The sequence below is a fragment of the Diceros bicornis genome, chromosome 24 (assembly GCF_020826845.1).
Source record: "Diceros bicornis minor isolate mBicDic1 chromosome 24, mDicBic1.mat.cur, whole genome shotgun sequence".
Lineage (NCBI taxonomy): Eukaryota > Metazoa > Chordata > Mammalia > Perissodactyla > Rhinocerotidae > Diceros > Diceros bicornis.
In genome coordinates this window covers 21,813,142-21,830,109 of record NC_080763.1, presented here as the reverse complement: position 1 = coordinate 21,830,109, position 16,968 = coordinate 21,813,142, and the positions used below count along the sequence as shown (strand labels likewise).

Below are 16,968 nucleotides of genomic sequence, written 5' to 3'. Positions count from 1 at the left end.
TCCGGGGTCGGTCGTGCTTTTGGAGGTCCGGTGGTGGGACCGCCGGAAACAGGCAGGAGCTCATCCCAAACCTACCCCTGGGCGTAACGAGAATGCGAAGTAATGATTTCTGACAGAGAATGCCGGCCGGTCGCTTTCTCTAAAATCCCTCACTGGCCACCAGGGGACACTGTTCCCTAAACCTGGTTATAGGAGGCTCCTGTGTACTAGGAGCTCCGTGTACTAGGCTCCTGCCAAATTCCTGTCCTTTGAAATTATTTTTGCCTGGGATTAAGAAAGACTATCAAGATTAAACTTGAAACGTTTGAGATGAGGCAGCACTGCAGATGTATACGCTGGAAATAATCTCTGTTGTCCTGTGGCCTGGCACAAGTATTAAAAATGTTTATTTTTACATGGAGGAAAAAAGCTTACAGTATATGACATTTATTTATTTTAAAAAGGAGGAAGGGTATTGAACTCACAAAATAAAACCATAATTTTTTCATTCATACAAATATTTGCATGTACATGCATACAAAATAGTTCTGGAATGGTACACTTCGAGTTGGTAACAGTAATTCCCCTGGGAGAAGACTGAGACTGAGTAATGAGTTAAGAGATCTTTTATTTTATCTGTATTACTTGAATCTTTTACAATGAAGAATATATTGATACATATAATTTAGAATTTGTTTTCTATTATAGAATTCTATCTTAATTAAAATGCATATGTAAAATGAGGTTAATTAACCCAGGTGAAAACATTCCATTAAACTGCTGTGTCAAAGGGTGTATATATAAATCTTGAATTTTTTTTAAAACAATCTCATTTTCAAATATCTTATCCCACTTACCCCATAAGTAAGATCATAATTGTCATGCATCCTGATTTATGAATCAAAAATATTTGCCACTGAAAAGATATACTCACTAGACCAAGAATTTCTGATTTAGAGCCTTTTAACAATCTTGTTTTCTTTGAAAAGTACTTGTTAAAGTCCCTCTGTCTTTGGAGGAGATACATATACGGCTAACCCCCAGTTTTAGAAAAACAACTCAAGTAATTTTGACTTCTGCCCCCAAATCCATCATTATAGTGGCCGTGAATATTGGATTTTGTGCATATCTGCCTGTTACCACTTGAAAAAACAGAATGCCTTCCATAAGCTTTTATCTTCCCAGTGTTCAAAGACCATTTGAAATGAATGTACGTAATAGCTTAGTTATACTTTGAAATAATTAAGAAGTCTTTGTGTTTTCAGCTGGCTGAAATAGGTAACAGGTTTATACAAATATTTTTTAAATGATCAGTGGTTGACAAAAACATCTACCTGCTTTCAAAATTGTCTATTGGCCTTTCTCACCCTGTTGGAAGTACATTCAAGGTTATTAGGTGGACAAAGAAAAGCAGAACAATGGGCTGAATTGGTTATATTTTCTGATTTTTGTTGTTTTCTTTTTAAAAATGTCTCCAATTAAATTTTTTTTAGGCTTTAACTGCTTTGAGCCACTAAGCTTGAAGGAAAAATTGACAGCCACTTAAAAAAAAGCAATATGTTAAAAATAGTTCCTTACTTCTTATCATTTTAAATTTGAACTCTCCAATTTGGCTTATGGAGCCTCCGTTACGTGACCCTAACCTACCCTTAACTTTCCAGTAATCCTCATCAGGCAGCTCTGCACTATTCGAGCATGTCTCCTCAGGCTGGAAGGCAGTAGAGCCAAATGGTCAATGAAGGCCATAGGCTTCGGAGTTTGGACTGACCCAGTTCTCCCATCAACCAGGTGTATTTCTTAACCTTCCTGGGTCTCAGTTTCCTCATCTGAAATAATAAGAGCTAATACTTGAGAGTTTAAATATGGTAAGTGCTTTACTTGGATTATCTAATTTAATCACAACAGCGCAATGAGGTAGTTTGTATTATCACTATTATTATTATCCCCGCTTTATAGATGAGGAAGTAAAGGCATAGAGAGGTTAATAACTTACCCAAGGTCACACAGTAAGTGGTGGAGGCTGGGATTTACATCTACTGTAGACACATCCTTGAGGATACACTACCCTTTACATCATTTAATGTTTCTTAGTGGGAGAAATAGATTTTTAAGCTTTGCTTTTATTTTATGAATGCTGTAAATTTTGTGTAACTGATTGGGTTTACTTCTTTGCATAAACCACTAGAAAACGTATGACTGAATGAGTGGCCCAATCAAGGCAAGTATATACGCCTGCATAATAAGCACTATTGTATTTGCCTCATTTCTGGCTCCATTTAATGGAAACTTTTTCTCTTTCTCCCTTCTAATTCACCTTTACCATATTTTAGGTAGCTTTGTAACAACCTGAAATTCTTTTTGAAATCTTAGAGACAGGTGGCTACATATAGTCAACTTTGAGGGGAAAGTGACCAAATATTAGTCAGTGCAGGGCATTTCTAGGCTATTTTATTAGTAAGGAAGAAATTGAGACCTAGTGCTTTAGTACACAGAGATGTTTAGTTGTCATCCTCATGCTTAGCTTCTGGTGCCACCTTTTGGCCCTCTTCTCTCACCCTCCCAGCCACTTTCCTTACAACTTCTTCCTGTGACCCCCCCCATCCCACAGGCATCTCTAGGGTAGCAGGACCACCTGGAAGTGAGTTAAAGAGAGGCTCCAAGAATTCACATCACAGGAAATTATACTACATAGTGAATAACTACACTTGACACGTATTTTTAACAGTTGGTCAAAATTAAGTTACCTCTAAGGAATCCTTCTTTTCATTAGTTAAGATCTAATGAGGATTTGCTTGGATAGACTCAAATTGGTGAAAGATTTTGTATGTGCCCAGCAAACTATGTCACGTGTCTCAGAAACATCTTCTTGCGCTTAGGGATGACCTTCTGCTCTGGTCTCTTATGACTCTAGATAGTGCCCAGTACATTGCAATGGGTTGAGTCAGACTGACCCCAATCCTTCCCAGTAGGAAGGGAATAGGAGCAGATGGTGTTGGGAGGAACTCTGATTTGGCAGGTATAACATGACATCCAAAGATTAAGGCAGTGGCCCACAGGGTATAGTCCCGAAAATCAGTTGGCATCAAGGTGTTCCCCTAGGCAGGCAAGTACTGAGACTGAGAATTCAGACAGATGGTAAATATAGAGGACATATATCAACAATATTTATCAACATACTGTTTTGCTCACAACAAATTTTGTCGTAAAGGATTCAACTTTATTTTGTAAAGTATCTGTTACAAATTCAAAATTTGTAACAGATACTTTATCAGTAAGGAAGAAATTGAGGTCTAGGGCCTCGTTCATAAAATAAAAGCAAAGCTTAGTATACTAAATGGTATATCAATGTCCCCAATCTTCAGAGTGGGGTTCAGAGACAAATCCTGAGTACACGTTCAGGAATGTGTATTGGCAAGAATGAAGCAGAGTCTACTCCTTAAGAGACTCGAGTAGGCAGGTTCCCAAGGCTCAGACATGGTCATTAAGGGCCCAAAGGGGATCTGGGAGCCCTAGCAATACAGAAGCTCAGCTTTCAGAACCAGAACACAAGGCCAAAGCCAGGCTAGCAATTGAGAGTTGGCCAGGCACTTCTTTCATTTCTCCTGCTTAAAGTTAAGCTTGGTCCTACAGAGAAGATCAGGGTTAAGCCTATACATTGGGTAAAGTTCAGGGGAGACAGGGGTGGACCCAGCAATGAAGAAATGAGGGTTGCAAAGAATGAGAATCCAGTAGGACCTGACAAGGAAGCCAAGATGGTTGCTTTGTTACAAAAAGTTTGCCAGGTGCTCTGGAAAACCTAATATTTGTATGAATAGGATTTTCGTTAGTAGTATCTGGTCTATGATTACAATGTTATATTTTGCTGGGCTTGACAGGTTTTTTACCATTGAGATGTTTATGGAAGAAAGTTTGAATTTGCTGCCAGGCATCTACCGTGCCCTTGCGTGAGCCTTTGGCTCACCTCCAGAGAATATTGCTTGGCCCAACAATGCATGCACAAAGGCTCTACAAAGAGGAAAATAAGCTGGGTCAATATAGTGACCAGTACCTAGATAGTAGATTATCTGGGGTCTGTCTTTCCCATGGGCTTGTAACTGTCCAGAGGCTATATGAGCATAGAATTCACTCTTCCAGTTATGATCATCCATGCCAACAGTAAACAGGAAGGGCCCTTGGGCCTTTTCCAATGGAATAAGACTTTGGTGGTTGGGTTCCTCCAGTGGATTATTCCAAATATCCATGAAATTCAAAAGGCCTGACTCAGTGATCGTATGTTTCCCTGGGTCATTGCCGAGATTAGGAATAATCTTATCCTTGTAATGCAGAGGAGCTATCATGTTGGCCACACAGGCATTGATAAGGACAGTGGCTGTGATGCCCTTCAAGAAAGAGGCCATTGAGAGACACAGGTTACCTCCTTTGGAGAAGCCAAGAAGCCCAACACTAGGGCCTTTCACCTGATGGAAAGAGAGAGAGAGAACAAGCCTAGAATTCATAAATGGAGGATATACATGAAGATTTTACATTATTTAGGTAGCTTTCTCAAATATCATTTGCTTTCCTTCCTTATGCAACAATCTACAAAGTTCAAGTATGTCTTCTAATAAGCAAATCAATTGATATCATAGTACACAGGCCCTCCACTAATATTTATGGCCTGAGTCAAGAGTACACACAGAGGCCCATATACCCTATACCTAAATTTTTAAAAGTTATAAATCAAACGAACAAACTGTTAAATAAAATATATTCTTTTCTCCTACCTTGATAAATATACCTCCATAACAATTTATAAGGTCAGGCTCAAATTTAAAATCCTGGAACTCCTTGGAACATGGCATGGGGAGAGCTAGCCCCTGGTTCCAGTCCCTGGTCCCTAGCCCACCTCTTTCTCTTACCATCTCTGGCTCCATCATGCACCTTGAGAGGACTCTCACATATGTGTGTGGACACTGACTATATGTTTAAGGCCTAGGTGTATTCACACTGGTGGACCCAGAGAAGAGGCTTAGGGCCTGGAAGCAAGATCAGTGCTATTCAGCAGAGAATTCTGGGGTTCCAGATCCCAAGGGCATGGTTGAGGGGCACATGGGTTCTAGGTGGACACATTCCCTTGGTCCCTCGGACTCCTCACCCTGTGGGCAGAGATGCAGCCAAAGGAGGGCCAGAGTGTGGCCACCTAAAACAAAAGGTCCAGGGCAGAAGCCCTTCTTGCCTAGGTCTAAGGGCAGAACTGATAGTATATACTGGTCTTTTCTTTTTCCCGGGGCCTTATCTCCCCTAAATAAACCAATCATCACAGTTCAAGATTATCTAGGTTTTAGCAGCTCTGCTAAGAGACCAGTCCCTGAATTCTAACAGAGTTAGATGATCCTACAGACCTTGCAGAACATCTTACTCCTTAACATTAGAATGTTTGGGTCTTTTTAAGTCTAGATAGGAGCAAAGAGTATGTATTCCACTTATAATCATACCAAAATGTTTTAATTAATTTTTTACAGTCTCAGTTAAGAACTTTCTCTGCAAAACCATAATACCATTATCACACTTAACAAAATTAATAACGATTCCTTAATATCATCAAATATACAGTCGCCTTTCAAATGTCACCAATTGTCTCAAAAATGTCTCTTTATAGTCAAACTTTTCCCTGTATGCATTTACATTAATCTTATAAATGAGAAAAATCGAGTCTCAGAACAATTGCCTTATTGAGGATTATAAGGCCACTTGGTGGTAGATGCAGAACCACAAGTTAAGGTTAGTAACTTTTTAGTCCAGCTCTTTGAATTATGGTCTAGAATTAAAAGAAACCAAACAGTTGAGTCTTAAGAGATTGGAGAGAGATGGGTAGAAATGAAAATAATAATACTAGTAACTCTTGAAGGAGCCTTTGTGTCTCATGGCATACTTCCAGACATACTGGTGTCCTGATAGGGCTTTGAGATCCAGCCCTCTGTCCACTTTACCCCCTCCCTCTGCATTCAGGCGAGTACCAGAACCCACCTTTGGATGCTGCAGCATGAAGTCTATGGCTTCTTCAAAGTACTCCAGGTGTACATCATTCAAATATTCAGGGAGGTCTTCAGATCTGAAATACGTGAGAGCAAGCACAGCAAAACCATGTCTGGCCAGGAGGCTGGCCCTGTATTCACAAAGGCCACCACCACTTCCAAACACATCGATGATCCCAGGGAAGGGCCCTGTGCCTGGAGAGCACCACAAATCATAAGGAGCTTTAGACTTTCAAAAGACATTCTTGGGTTTCAGATTTTGGCAGTCAGCAAAGAGAAGTTTCTGAAGCAAGGAAGGCTGGGAGTGGGGCGGGGGGCGGGGGAGGTTTGGTGGAAGAAGGACCCTTTTTACTCTGCCTTTTTTTTTTTTAACGACCTTTGAGGGGAAGGGAGAGGGAACAAAATGCCTTATTTTCTCCAGAATTTTTCATATATTTTCAGAAAAAAAATAATACAAATAAACCAAATTAGAAATAACATATGATGATGAGATGTACATTTTCCACAAAAAATTTTTTGAGAATGCTTTGAGAGCTGTAAAGCGCTCTACATATATAGAGGATTATTAGACTATACTCTCCACCTTCTTATACCCTCTGCTGCAGCCTTAAAGAACACCATCCCTAAATGTGCCATGTTCTCTTTGGCCCCTGAAAATGGTATACACTGTTCTCCTCCTCTCTGCACCTTTATTGACCTGGTTGACTGTCAGTCTTTAAATCTACGTTTAGATCTGCCTTCCTGGAAGCCTTCCCAGATCCCCGCCAAGGCTGAGTTGCCTTAGTCTTTTGTATGTTCCCATCAGCACCCTGGGGCTGTACTTCCCAGGACATAGCACTTAAAACACTGATAGGTGCCAGTATAGTTGCCTGTATCCTCTATTAGGCTGTGTATAGTGAGGCCCATGTCTGACTTTGCTAGCTACTGCATCTCAGTATATATCATAGTCCTTGACTTAATACATATATATTAAATGACTGAACTCTTCTACATTATTTACAAGAGCCTTTGAGATAGAAAACAATGAATTTTAAATGGGCCACATAGTAGACACTGAAATAGTTAACACAAGATTGACTCGACTGGAATATCAGATACCATGACTGGGTGGTGAAAGATTTTTTTTTTAAGAAAGGCTTTTGGAGATTCTTATTGAATCAGTCAATATGATTTACTGAGCTCCCACTCTATCCCTGTGCAAACCTCTAGGAATATAGAAATGGCTAAGACCCAATTCCAGCCCCAGGAGTTCACAGTTGAGTGGGCATCCACTAGTTAAGGTTGTGAATTGCAGAAGAACTGTAAGAATAAAGCAGAGCCTCTTCTTTTGGAGAATAAACACAGAATTCAGTTTAGGATTCTGTGAGCTGTGGCAACTCCAGCATTTCTCTATAGTAGAGGTTTCGGTCAGGAATTTGGTTGGAAGGAGTGGGTCAGGGGTCTTGTTTCCAGGCCACTGTTACCTAGCAAAGCACCTTGTTTTTACTTAGACTAGGGTTTCTCAACCTCAGCACTACAGACATTTGAGTAAGATATTTCTTTGTTGTGGGGGCTGTCCTGTTTATTGTGATGTTTAGCAGCATCTATGGCCTCTACTCACTAGATGCCAATAGCACCACAGCAGGCCCCCCACCCCCCACCTCCCCCCACGAGGTGACAACCAAAAAGGTATCCAGATATTCCCAAATGTCCCCTGGAGTGGGGGAAAATCATCCCAGGTTGAGAACCACTGACAGATTGTTTATGATAGGGAGAGAGGACCATCAGAGTTTTTTGTTTGTTTTTTAGGATTATGGGGCATTGCCTCTGTCTCTGGGTTTTAGCCTCCTTCGAAATTTGATGTGAAAGGTGGCAAAAATCACTCTTGCACACCAGCATAAGTCATTACCTAATATCGGTATATGAAACAGCCACGTGGCTGGCACAGAGCGGCTCTCAATAAATGCACTTTTAGCATACAGCTAAGGGAGTGACAGTGCCTACAGACAGTACAAACTTAAAGAGGCAACACTTCCCCCAGAATCCATGATAGACTCTAGAGCGCGGTGACCAGTTTACGGAAGTTTCACAACCACGTGGTTATCTGGCCTGGCAAGGGGCCACCCAGGGTCTCGGGACTCCACCCGGCTCTCCAGAACAGCCTGGGAAACAGCTGGCTCACCTGGCGGCAGGAAGAGCGTGGCGCGCACCCGGCCCTCGCGCACCGGCCCCCGCCGCACCCCGGGCCCCAGGAAGTCGCGCTCGTGCACCGCCCGGCCCAGCAGCCGCCCGCCCTCGGGCTCGTGGCCATCGAGCACCTCCAGCTCCACGGCCAAGGGCGTCTGCACGTCCCGCTTCACCAGCCGCAGCAAGGGTTTCTCGGGCTCCAGGGCCCAGAGGAGCCCCATGGGCTCGAGCCCCGCGAAGCTGCCGCCCAGCGCGGGCGCGCGCTCCAGGTCCAGCTGGCCCGCGGCGTGGGCGCGGTAGCGCGCGTGGGCCCGGAAGAGCGCGCCCTTGTCGTCGCGCAGGGACGCGCGCAGCGTGACCGGCTGCCCCGGGGCCAGGCCGCGCACGGCGATGCGCACGGGCTCGTCCCAGAGGCAGCGGCCCGCAGGCTCCAGGATCACCGTCGCCGCCATCTCGATCTTGGCGGAAAAGCGGCGGCCTGGCGTCTCTTCACTTCCCTGGGAAGCAGGCGCAGTTGGAACCTTTGCGTTACTCCCGTTGGACCGGCGTGGGAACACTCTGTAAGCCGCTGTGTGATGTTACCTAGGGTTTGTGCCAATCCACTGGTGCCTGAATGGAAGAAAATATCTGCAAAGATGAGTTTAATCACCAATCCTGCAGTCCAATGTGGTCAGGGTCGAAATAGAGGTACAGAGACTGCTGAGAGCTAATGGATTGGGAGAGATACTGGCAGTTCCAAGAATCTGAAGTTTTAAAAAGCATCCCAGGTGATTGTAAATCAGGTGATCGGTGGAGAAACATAGACCTAATCCCTCCTTTACCCCCAAATCGTTTACCAAGCCTTTTTCTTAGATCTAAAGTAACCTAGAGCGTCTTCCAGAGCAGGTAGATGTTTATGGAGTGAAACTTACCTGGGTTCCAGTCTGACCCTGCTCCTTAATAGCATGGTGATCCTTAGCAAGGTACGTCATGAAGCCTCTGAACCCAGTTTCCTTATCTGTAAAGGCTTATTGTGACGATTCCGTGGGCTAACATGTGTAAACACACCACACTGATACACCTATAGCAGGTGCTCAGTCAGAGTTCTGTCCTCAACTCACAAATCTGGTCACCACAGTGTCTGTTGGGTTACATCAGAGTTCTGGCAGGAAATAAGGGGCACTTTCAAACTGGGGTAATTTGAGGAGAGTTGCAAAAGAGACTGTTAGCAAAGGCATGGGCAAGGTTGAAAAGAAAAAGCAACAAGGTTTGGTGCAGAACCTTGGGCCTGAAGGCTCAGGGGAGGAGAAACCTGGCAGGAGTTGTAGCCTTTATGGAGGGAGGCAGGCAACCTAAGGTGAAGTGGCAGGAGTGGGGAGAATAGACACCTTGACCTCACTCTTCTCTTGCCCCTCCGTATCTTGTGAGTGCCTCTCTTTGGCTGAACCCAACCATTAGCTCAGCTTACTTGGGTACAGAGCAGGGTGGATGGAGCATGTAGAAGATGCCCAGCCAATGGAGCTCCATAAATATTTATAAACTGAACAGAAAGATATCAGAGGAGGCCCCAGATCTCAGAGTTCAGTGAGCTTTGCCTGTTCCACCACCTGAAGTAATTACTGCAGCATGTTTTAAACACCTATTGTTTGTAGTGTTACAGGCTGTCCTCAATAGGAACGCTCAGCTTGCAAAGAATTTACCTGGGTGCCACAGCCACCAACACAATAATTGAAATGTGCACTCAGATTTCAGAAAGGCAGGGAGAAAGGTGGCTTCTGCCTCTCACTTCCCTGATGCCCAGGTGGCTGTGAAGAGGCAACAAATGGCTCCCAGGCACATGAGGGAAGAGCAGCTAAGGAGGAGGCCTGGGCTGGGCCTTTCCAAAGTGCCCTCCTCTGGGGAATTCTGCCCTTAGGAACTCCATGGAAGAAGTAGGCCCTGTGAAGGCCAACTGCCAGTGGGTGCCAGTGACCTGTGAAAGAATCAGCTGCTACAAGAACATCCTTTACCCTCGTGAGAGGGGAGTGACTTCATACAAATTCCAGTGCTTCTCTAGTGACTTGATGAAGTGGCTGTGGCTTAATACCCAGATATGTGACACACTATCTCGAGGATTACACATAAAAATTAATTTCTGTGCCTCTGTTTAGGGGCAGGGACTTCATGGATGGACAAAAGCCTTTGCCTGTAGAATTTCTCTGGTTACCCCAGACTTACATTTCCAGAAACGTTTCTGTCTGAGAAAGGGCTCCTGAGCTTTTCCATGCTTAATAGCACACTGCCTCTCAGTTATAAATTCAGTATGGAAAGTCTGAGCTTCAGAAACAATCGCTTCAGAGTCACCTCTGATCAGTAGGCCATCAATACAAGGAGTACTTTCAATATCTGAATTAGGTTTAAGACACCTGTTTAAATCCCACCCTAACAGATGATGACAAATGTTAGAGAACTGATATATCTTGGAGGCAAGACTGTAAGGGTAAATCACTGGCTGCCAAGTGAGAGCAAACTGCTGTTGATGTCAAAAATGTATTGGGGTGGAAAACAATGCCCTGGTAAGATCAATAAAAGGATACCGGTCAGGGTGACTTAGAAAGATCTTCCTATAGAGGAACAATGTCAGACACATTAACACAAGTTCATGTAGTTTTCTGTGATCCTCACATAACGTCTGAGCTCCACCTGCTTTTCTGATAACCCAACTGAGAGAGAAAGGGGAAAAGACTGGAGGTGGGGACAGACTGCCAGTTACTCCAGTCTCGTAGCTGTGGTTTCACTCATGGTCCTGGTACTATTTCATATTTATGGTTTTGGTGGGACAAGAGAGCTGTACATGTTTCCATTTTTAGCAGCCAATATACTACCCTTTTGAGTAAGTCTTTTCTCCAAGTAGGAATTACTTAACTTGAATAATACTCTCATGGTTAGTAGTATTATATCAATGGTAATTTCCTGATTTTGACATGTGTACTATGGTTTTGTAAGGTGTTAACATTAAGGAAGCCAGATGAAGGGTAAAGGGAACCCTGTACTATTTTTGCAACATTTTTTTACGTCTAAAATTATTTAAATAAAAAGTTAAAAAAAAACAACTCAGGGAGTGGTGAAACCTGGAGGATACCTTTTGTCCTGTGTCCAACTTGTAGGCCTAGTAAAATCTGTCCATCTCATCCTTTCTCCTCCATATCTTCAAATACTTAGTCTTTCCCATTTGATTGGGGTTTCCGGTAATTTGCATTATCTCTGATTCTGTAGCTAAAATCCCCTGAAATTCTTGAATATTTCTCTTGTCCGAAGCATCTGGACTCAGGCATACAGTTTCTCCATAGGAATCTGATGATAACAGGTCTAGAGAGAAAGGACATTGGGGTCACGTGTCTCTCCTTTGAGGGGCCTCACCCTTAGTCTTTAGGAGAGGCTCCCTCCATTCAGAGAGATTAGGTGAAATGGAAGGCATAGTTTTCCCAACAGCCACTTGCTGTCTGGGTCCAAACACAGCTTCATCCTTAACCTGGTGAGCCCTCTCTTGCTCAGTTCCCAGAACTTTGAACTATAGAAGTTACCAAGTTGAGTGCTTGCCAAGAATTTTGCCCTAGCTGCAGCTGTCACTGGGGAGTTTGAGAGATCAACCTCTACAGGTGCTATGCTACATCAATTCCTTTTGTAATTTCATTAAATGACCAGTGAGCAATGACAAGATAGTTTGACCAAGCAACTGTTATGAACAGAATGAAACAGTGGCTCACAAAAATACCTTCTTATTTGCCAATTTTCTGGCTATTCACCACCGACACCATCTGAGCCCTGCAATAGCTCTGCCTCTAACCATTTGGAAGAGCAGGATGTAAATCTTTGGGAAAATAGGAATGCCAATTGCTTTGCATTTTAGTGAAAAGCAGACCATTTGGGCAGCTGGGCAGCCTGCCTCAGGCAGATTTAAATGGCCTCTTTTTGATCTTTCCTGATTCATTCTATTATAAATCTCCATGACTGCAGTTGTTCTCCAACATCTCATAATTGAGGTCATAGTAATCTCCATAATCTCATCAAACACAGAAACAGAGCATCTAACAATTGAACTGTCGTATTCAGAGGAGAGTCCTGGGGCCGGCCCCGTGGCTTAGCGGTTGGGTTCTCGTGCTCCGCTACTGGCAGCCTGGGTTTGGATCCCGGGCGCGCACCGACGCACCACTTGTCCAGCCATGCTGAGGCAGCGTCCCACATACAGCAACTAGAAGGATGGGCAACTATGACATACAACTATACTGGGGCTTTGGGGAGAAAAAAGGAAAACAAGGAGGATTGGCAATAGATGTTAGCTCAGGGCTGGTCTTCCTCAGCAAAATCAGAGGAGAGTCCTCACTGTGAGACCCTCTCATCCCCAGTTCAGCCCAGTCTATTTGAATGTCCTTCTGCCTTTATCTCTTGATCCTAGTAGCCAATATAAGATAGATTTTCCAGAAGTCTAGTTGTATATCATAGTGAGAATTAGATTTCCTAGTGAGTCATTAGGCCTGTTCTCAAGAGTGTGTCTTTTAATTGGCCCTTGGCAGCCTTCCTCTTCTTCTAGGAATACTGGTAAGTTTGAGGTGGTTTATGGAGAAGGACTAAAGAAATTTGCCCTTCAACATCCTGAGAAGAAAACTCAGAGAATCTGGTCTGGGGGGAGGCCAGCTGAATGTTCCCTACCTGCTGTGGTTTCTTTCTTGAAAGCCCAGGAAAACCAGCCAGGAGACAGTGCCCTCATCCCTTCATCTTCCCATCCCAAGCTTTAAACTCTAAATCTTCTCCCCAAATAGACCTTCCTCGAACTATATTACAGCTTCCTATTCTTCCAGGTCCTCTCTTTCAAAGCTGATTTGTAAAGATTTGTGTCTGTGAATTTGCCTTGGGAATATGCACATCTCTCCTTAAATTTAGATAAGACATAATAGGTGATAAAGCCATGAAGAAGTTACTATTTAAAGCCCTAGCCAGGAAACACAATAGTGCCTGGCAGTATTTACTGGGATCCTGTGCTTGTTGTCACAGTGGGTATTGTTTGCTCTATTTATTTCCTGTGAAGGCCACTGGCATCTTTCCAATTCTCTCGAGGGAAGATCAGACAGTTTTGACCACTGATGGTATAAGAATTTTAATCATTCTGTCCTATGTAATGGGCAAAATGGCTATCCCTGTGGATTTTGGAGCACCTTTTCAAAGTACACCACATTTAAAGATTTTTCCTGATCACCAAATACAAAATGAGAAAAGCAAAAGGGAAACTATCCACTATCCCAACCTATTCCAACACACAGCTATCATACCTTGAAGAGGGTCAGCCTTACAGTTTTAAACAATAGTCTAACAGAATTTTGAGGTCACTCACAATCCTGTATTGCCAATGATGTTCCCCAGAATGTTTTAGGGAAAACTTCCTTTTCCCAGCCAGGCTTCAAAAGTAACTTAAATTCTTTTTATAAATCAGTGAATGAAAGATATTCAAATCTAAGAATCTACATACTGCAGGCAGATTTTTCAGCAAAGGCTTGCCCCCTTTCCTTTTTTCCTTACCACAACTCAAGGTGCCATCTTATGCAGTAACTGTTATAGCTAAATATTTCTACTGATTTCTCAGCTCTCAGTCTTTCTCCTTAGCAGTTGAATTGTTTCAAAGGTCCAGGCAGAAATTCAAGATCACCTCCCTCCTCTCATTTCAGGAGAGGTAAACAAAGAGAGATTTGTTTAACACAAGTAGCAAGTGCACAAATTCTCAGGATGCAACTAGAAGACAAAAAAGGACACTCAGGCTCTGATTTATTCCTGTCAGGGTGTGTTGTCATGTGGGAATAGCATGGCACAAGCCTTGATGTTCCACGCTCTCCTCATAACTGGTGACAAGGAAACGCACGTGGCTGCCCTTGTCGTTTTCTCATTCAGCCCCCACCCTGCCCCCATCAATGAAGAAGTTATATACAGTCGGCCATCCCCACCCCCTGGGTGTGGGACCCCGAAGGTGTTGTGGGTGACTGGGGGTCTAGAGCTTCTGCCAATTTGGTATCCACAGGGGGTCCTGGATCCAATCCCCCCACAGATACCGACGGACAATGGTAGTTCATTCCTATTCTTTCATTGGTTAACCTAGAAATTTAAACATACCTGCTTAACTTACAAAAGTCTCAAGTTAACTAATATCTTTCCTTTCTTTCTTTTTTTGTGAGGAAGATTAGCCCTGAGCTAACATGCGTTGCCAATCCTCCTCTTTTTTGCTGAGGAAGATTGGCCCTGGGCTAACATCGGTGCCTATCTTCCTCTACTTTATATGGGACGCTGCCACAGCATGGCTTGACAAGCAGTGCGTCGGTGCGCACTTGGGATCCGAGCATGCGAATCCTGGGCCGCCAAAGCTGAGCTTGTGCACTTAACTGCTTGCGCCACCGGGCCGGCCCCTTTCCTTTCTTTTTAAACAATGGCAGATGGTCAGAACACTTTAAATCCAGCACCTTCCCTCCTGACACGCGTTTGTTTTCGTGTCTGTTAGGTCTATCTTGTCTTGTTTAACCCCATCAGACATTATTATTACTTTTTTTTTATAAAGTTAATGATTGTTTAGATTTACTCACACATTTACTATATCTACTAGAGATTCTTCCTTTCCTCTTGAATCTCATACTTTCCATTTGGGATCACTTTAAAGCAGGGCTGTTCAAACTCTAATGTATGCATGGATCACTTGGGGATCTTGTTAGAATGCAGATTCCAAATTAGTAGGTCTGGAGTGGGACTTGAGCTTCTACATTTATCTCTCTCTCTCCCCCCTTTTTTTTTTTTTTTGAGGAATATTAGCCCTGAGCTAGCATCGGTTGCCAATCCTCCTATTTTTTTTTTCTGAGGAAGATTAGCCCTGGGCTAACATCCATGCCCATATTATTCTACTTTATATGGGACGCTGCCACAGCATGGCTTGATAAGTGTTGCGTTGGTCTGTGCCCGGGATCAGAACCTGCGAACCCTGGGCCGCTGAAGTGGAGTGCACGAACTTAACCATTATGCCACCGGGCTGGCCCATGAGCACCTACATTTCTAGCAAGCCCCCAGGTGATGCTGATGCTGCTGGTCCCAGGACCACATTGTAAAGAGCTGAATAGAGTTTTCTTTAGTGAGAATCTGTTGATAGCAAACTCTCTTAGTTTGATCAAAAATATCTTTGTTTTGCCCTTGTTATTTTCTGAGTGTAGAATTCTAGGTTCACACTTATTATGTCTCAGCACATTGAAGGTATCATTCTGCTTTCCTTGTTTCTTTGTTGCTGTGATAAGTCAGCTTTCAGTCTAATTGTTGCCCTTTGAAGGTAATCTATCTATATATATTTTCATTATCTAACTGTAAGTCTCTGACTTTGGTTTTATTTAATCTCATCATGATGTGTCTAGATGTGGATTTTTTTTTGTGTCTGTGAGGAAGATCAGCCCTGAGCTAACATCCATGCTAATCCTCCTCTTTTTGCTGAGGAATACTGGCTCTGAGCTAACATCTATTGCCAATTGTCCTCCTTCCCCCCCCCCCCCCACAAAGCCCCAGTAGATAGTTGTATGTCATAGTTGCATATCCTTCTAGTTGCTGTATGTGGGACGTGGCCTCAGCATGGCTGGAGAAGTGGTGCGTCAGTGCGCGCCCGGGATCTGAACCCGGGCTGCCAGTAGCAGAGCGCGCACACTTAACTGCTAAGCCATGGGGCCGGCCACTAGATGTGGATTGCTTTTTTATTTATCTGGCTTAGGATTTTTTGGGCTTTTTGAAACTGAAGATTGGTGTCCTGTATAAGTTCTGGAAAATTCTCAGCCATTATTCCTTTAAATACCACCTCAACTCTATCTCTTTCTCTTCTTTTTCTAGAACTCTACAGCCAATTGGACTTAAGTTAGATCTTCTCACACTATCTTCTATATCATTAAGTGAATTAAAACACATAAAGCATTTATAACACTATCTATTTGTAAAAGTTTTTTAGTATTTTCAATATCTTTGATATTCTGTGCTGCATTTACGTGGTTTTAGGTTTTAAGACTGGTGAACATCAACTTAAAAACAAAAATTAGGCACCATGAAACCACAAGTTTTAGTCTCTTAATAAAATGTTTTATAATAGTAATAAAAAAGGCTCCAATGTACACTCTCACCAATGGTGTACGTTGAGGAGTCCCTTTCCCAGCTCCCCTGCCAACACTATATGTTACCTGTACCTATATTTAAAAAAATTTATACTGTCAACATAAATAAAGAAGTAAACTGAGGCAAGCTCGAATCACCAGAAATTAAGTTTATTTGGGAATAGCGGGAAATTGCAGTTGGGTAAATGCATGCTGTAGCAAGCCATAGGGGAGTCTGTTGAGGGTTTGAGGCAGGTCATATTTATGGGCAAGAAGTGCAAAGAGGGAGAAGTCCAGCCAGAGTCCAAGGAGCAACTTCACTGGCTTGACGATGGGGAGAGATTCTTGGTGGGTGTTCATTGGTTGGGAGATAAGACTCAGTCTTCTGTAAATCAGGCATTTACAGGAAATCAGTCTCTCAGTTCTTTATTTATTTATTTATTTTTTTACGAGGAAGATTGGCTCTGAGCTAACATCTCTTGCCAATCCTCCTTTTTTTCGCTGAGGAAGATTAGCCCTGAGCTAACATGTGTGCTCATCTTCCTCTCTTTTATATGTGGGATGCCACCACACACGGCTTGATGAGTGGTGCCTAGGTCTGCGCCTGGGATTCAAACCTGTGAACCCCGGGGCACCGAAGCAGAGCGCGCGAGTTTAACCATTACGCCACCGAGCCAGTCCCCTCTCAGTTCTTAAGTTTG

The 16,968-nt window shown here is 43.3% G+C and overlaps 1 protein-coding gene and 1 long non-coding RNA gene across 2 annotated transcripts in view; one reads left to right on the top strand and one right to left on the bottom strand.

Annotated features, from left to right (window-relative positions):
• Positions 1–21: 21 nt before the first annotated feature.
• Positions 22–16,968, top strand: part of LOC131420913 (uncharacterized) — a 29,097-nt gene continuing 12,150 nt past the window's right edge. The window contains exon 1 of the long non-coding RNA XR_009223712.1: positions 22–99. This is a non-coding gene — a long non-coding RNA (uncharacterized LOC131420913). The remainder of the gene's footprint in view (positions 100–16,968) is intronic.
• Positions 3,710–8,611, bottom strand: LOC131420910 (acyl-coenzyme A thioesterase 6-like). The gene is given in 4 exon segments (XM_058567304.1): positions 3,710–3,914; positions 3,917–4,436; positions 5,986–6,188; positions 8,155–8,611. Coding segments are annotated over 4 exon segments (1,263 nt in total). The 3' UTR covers positions 3,710–3,831.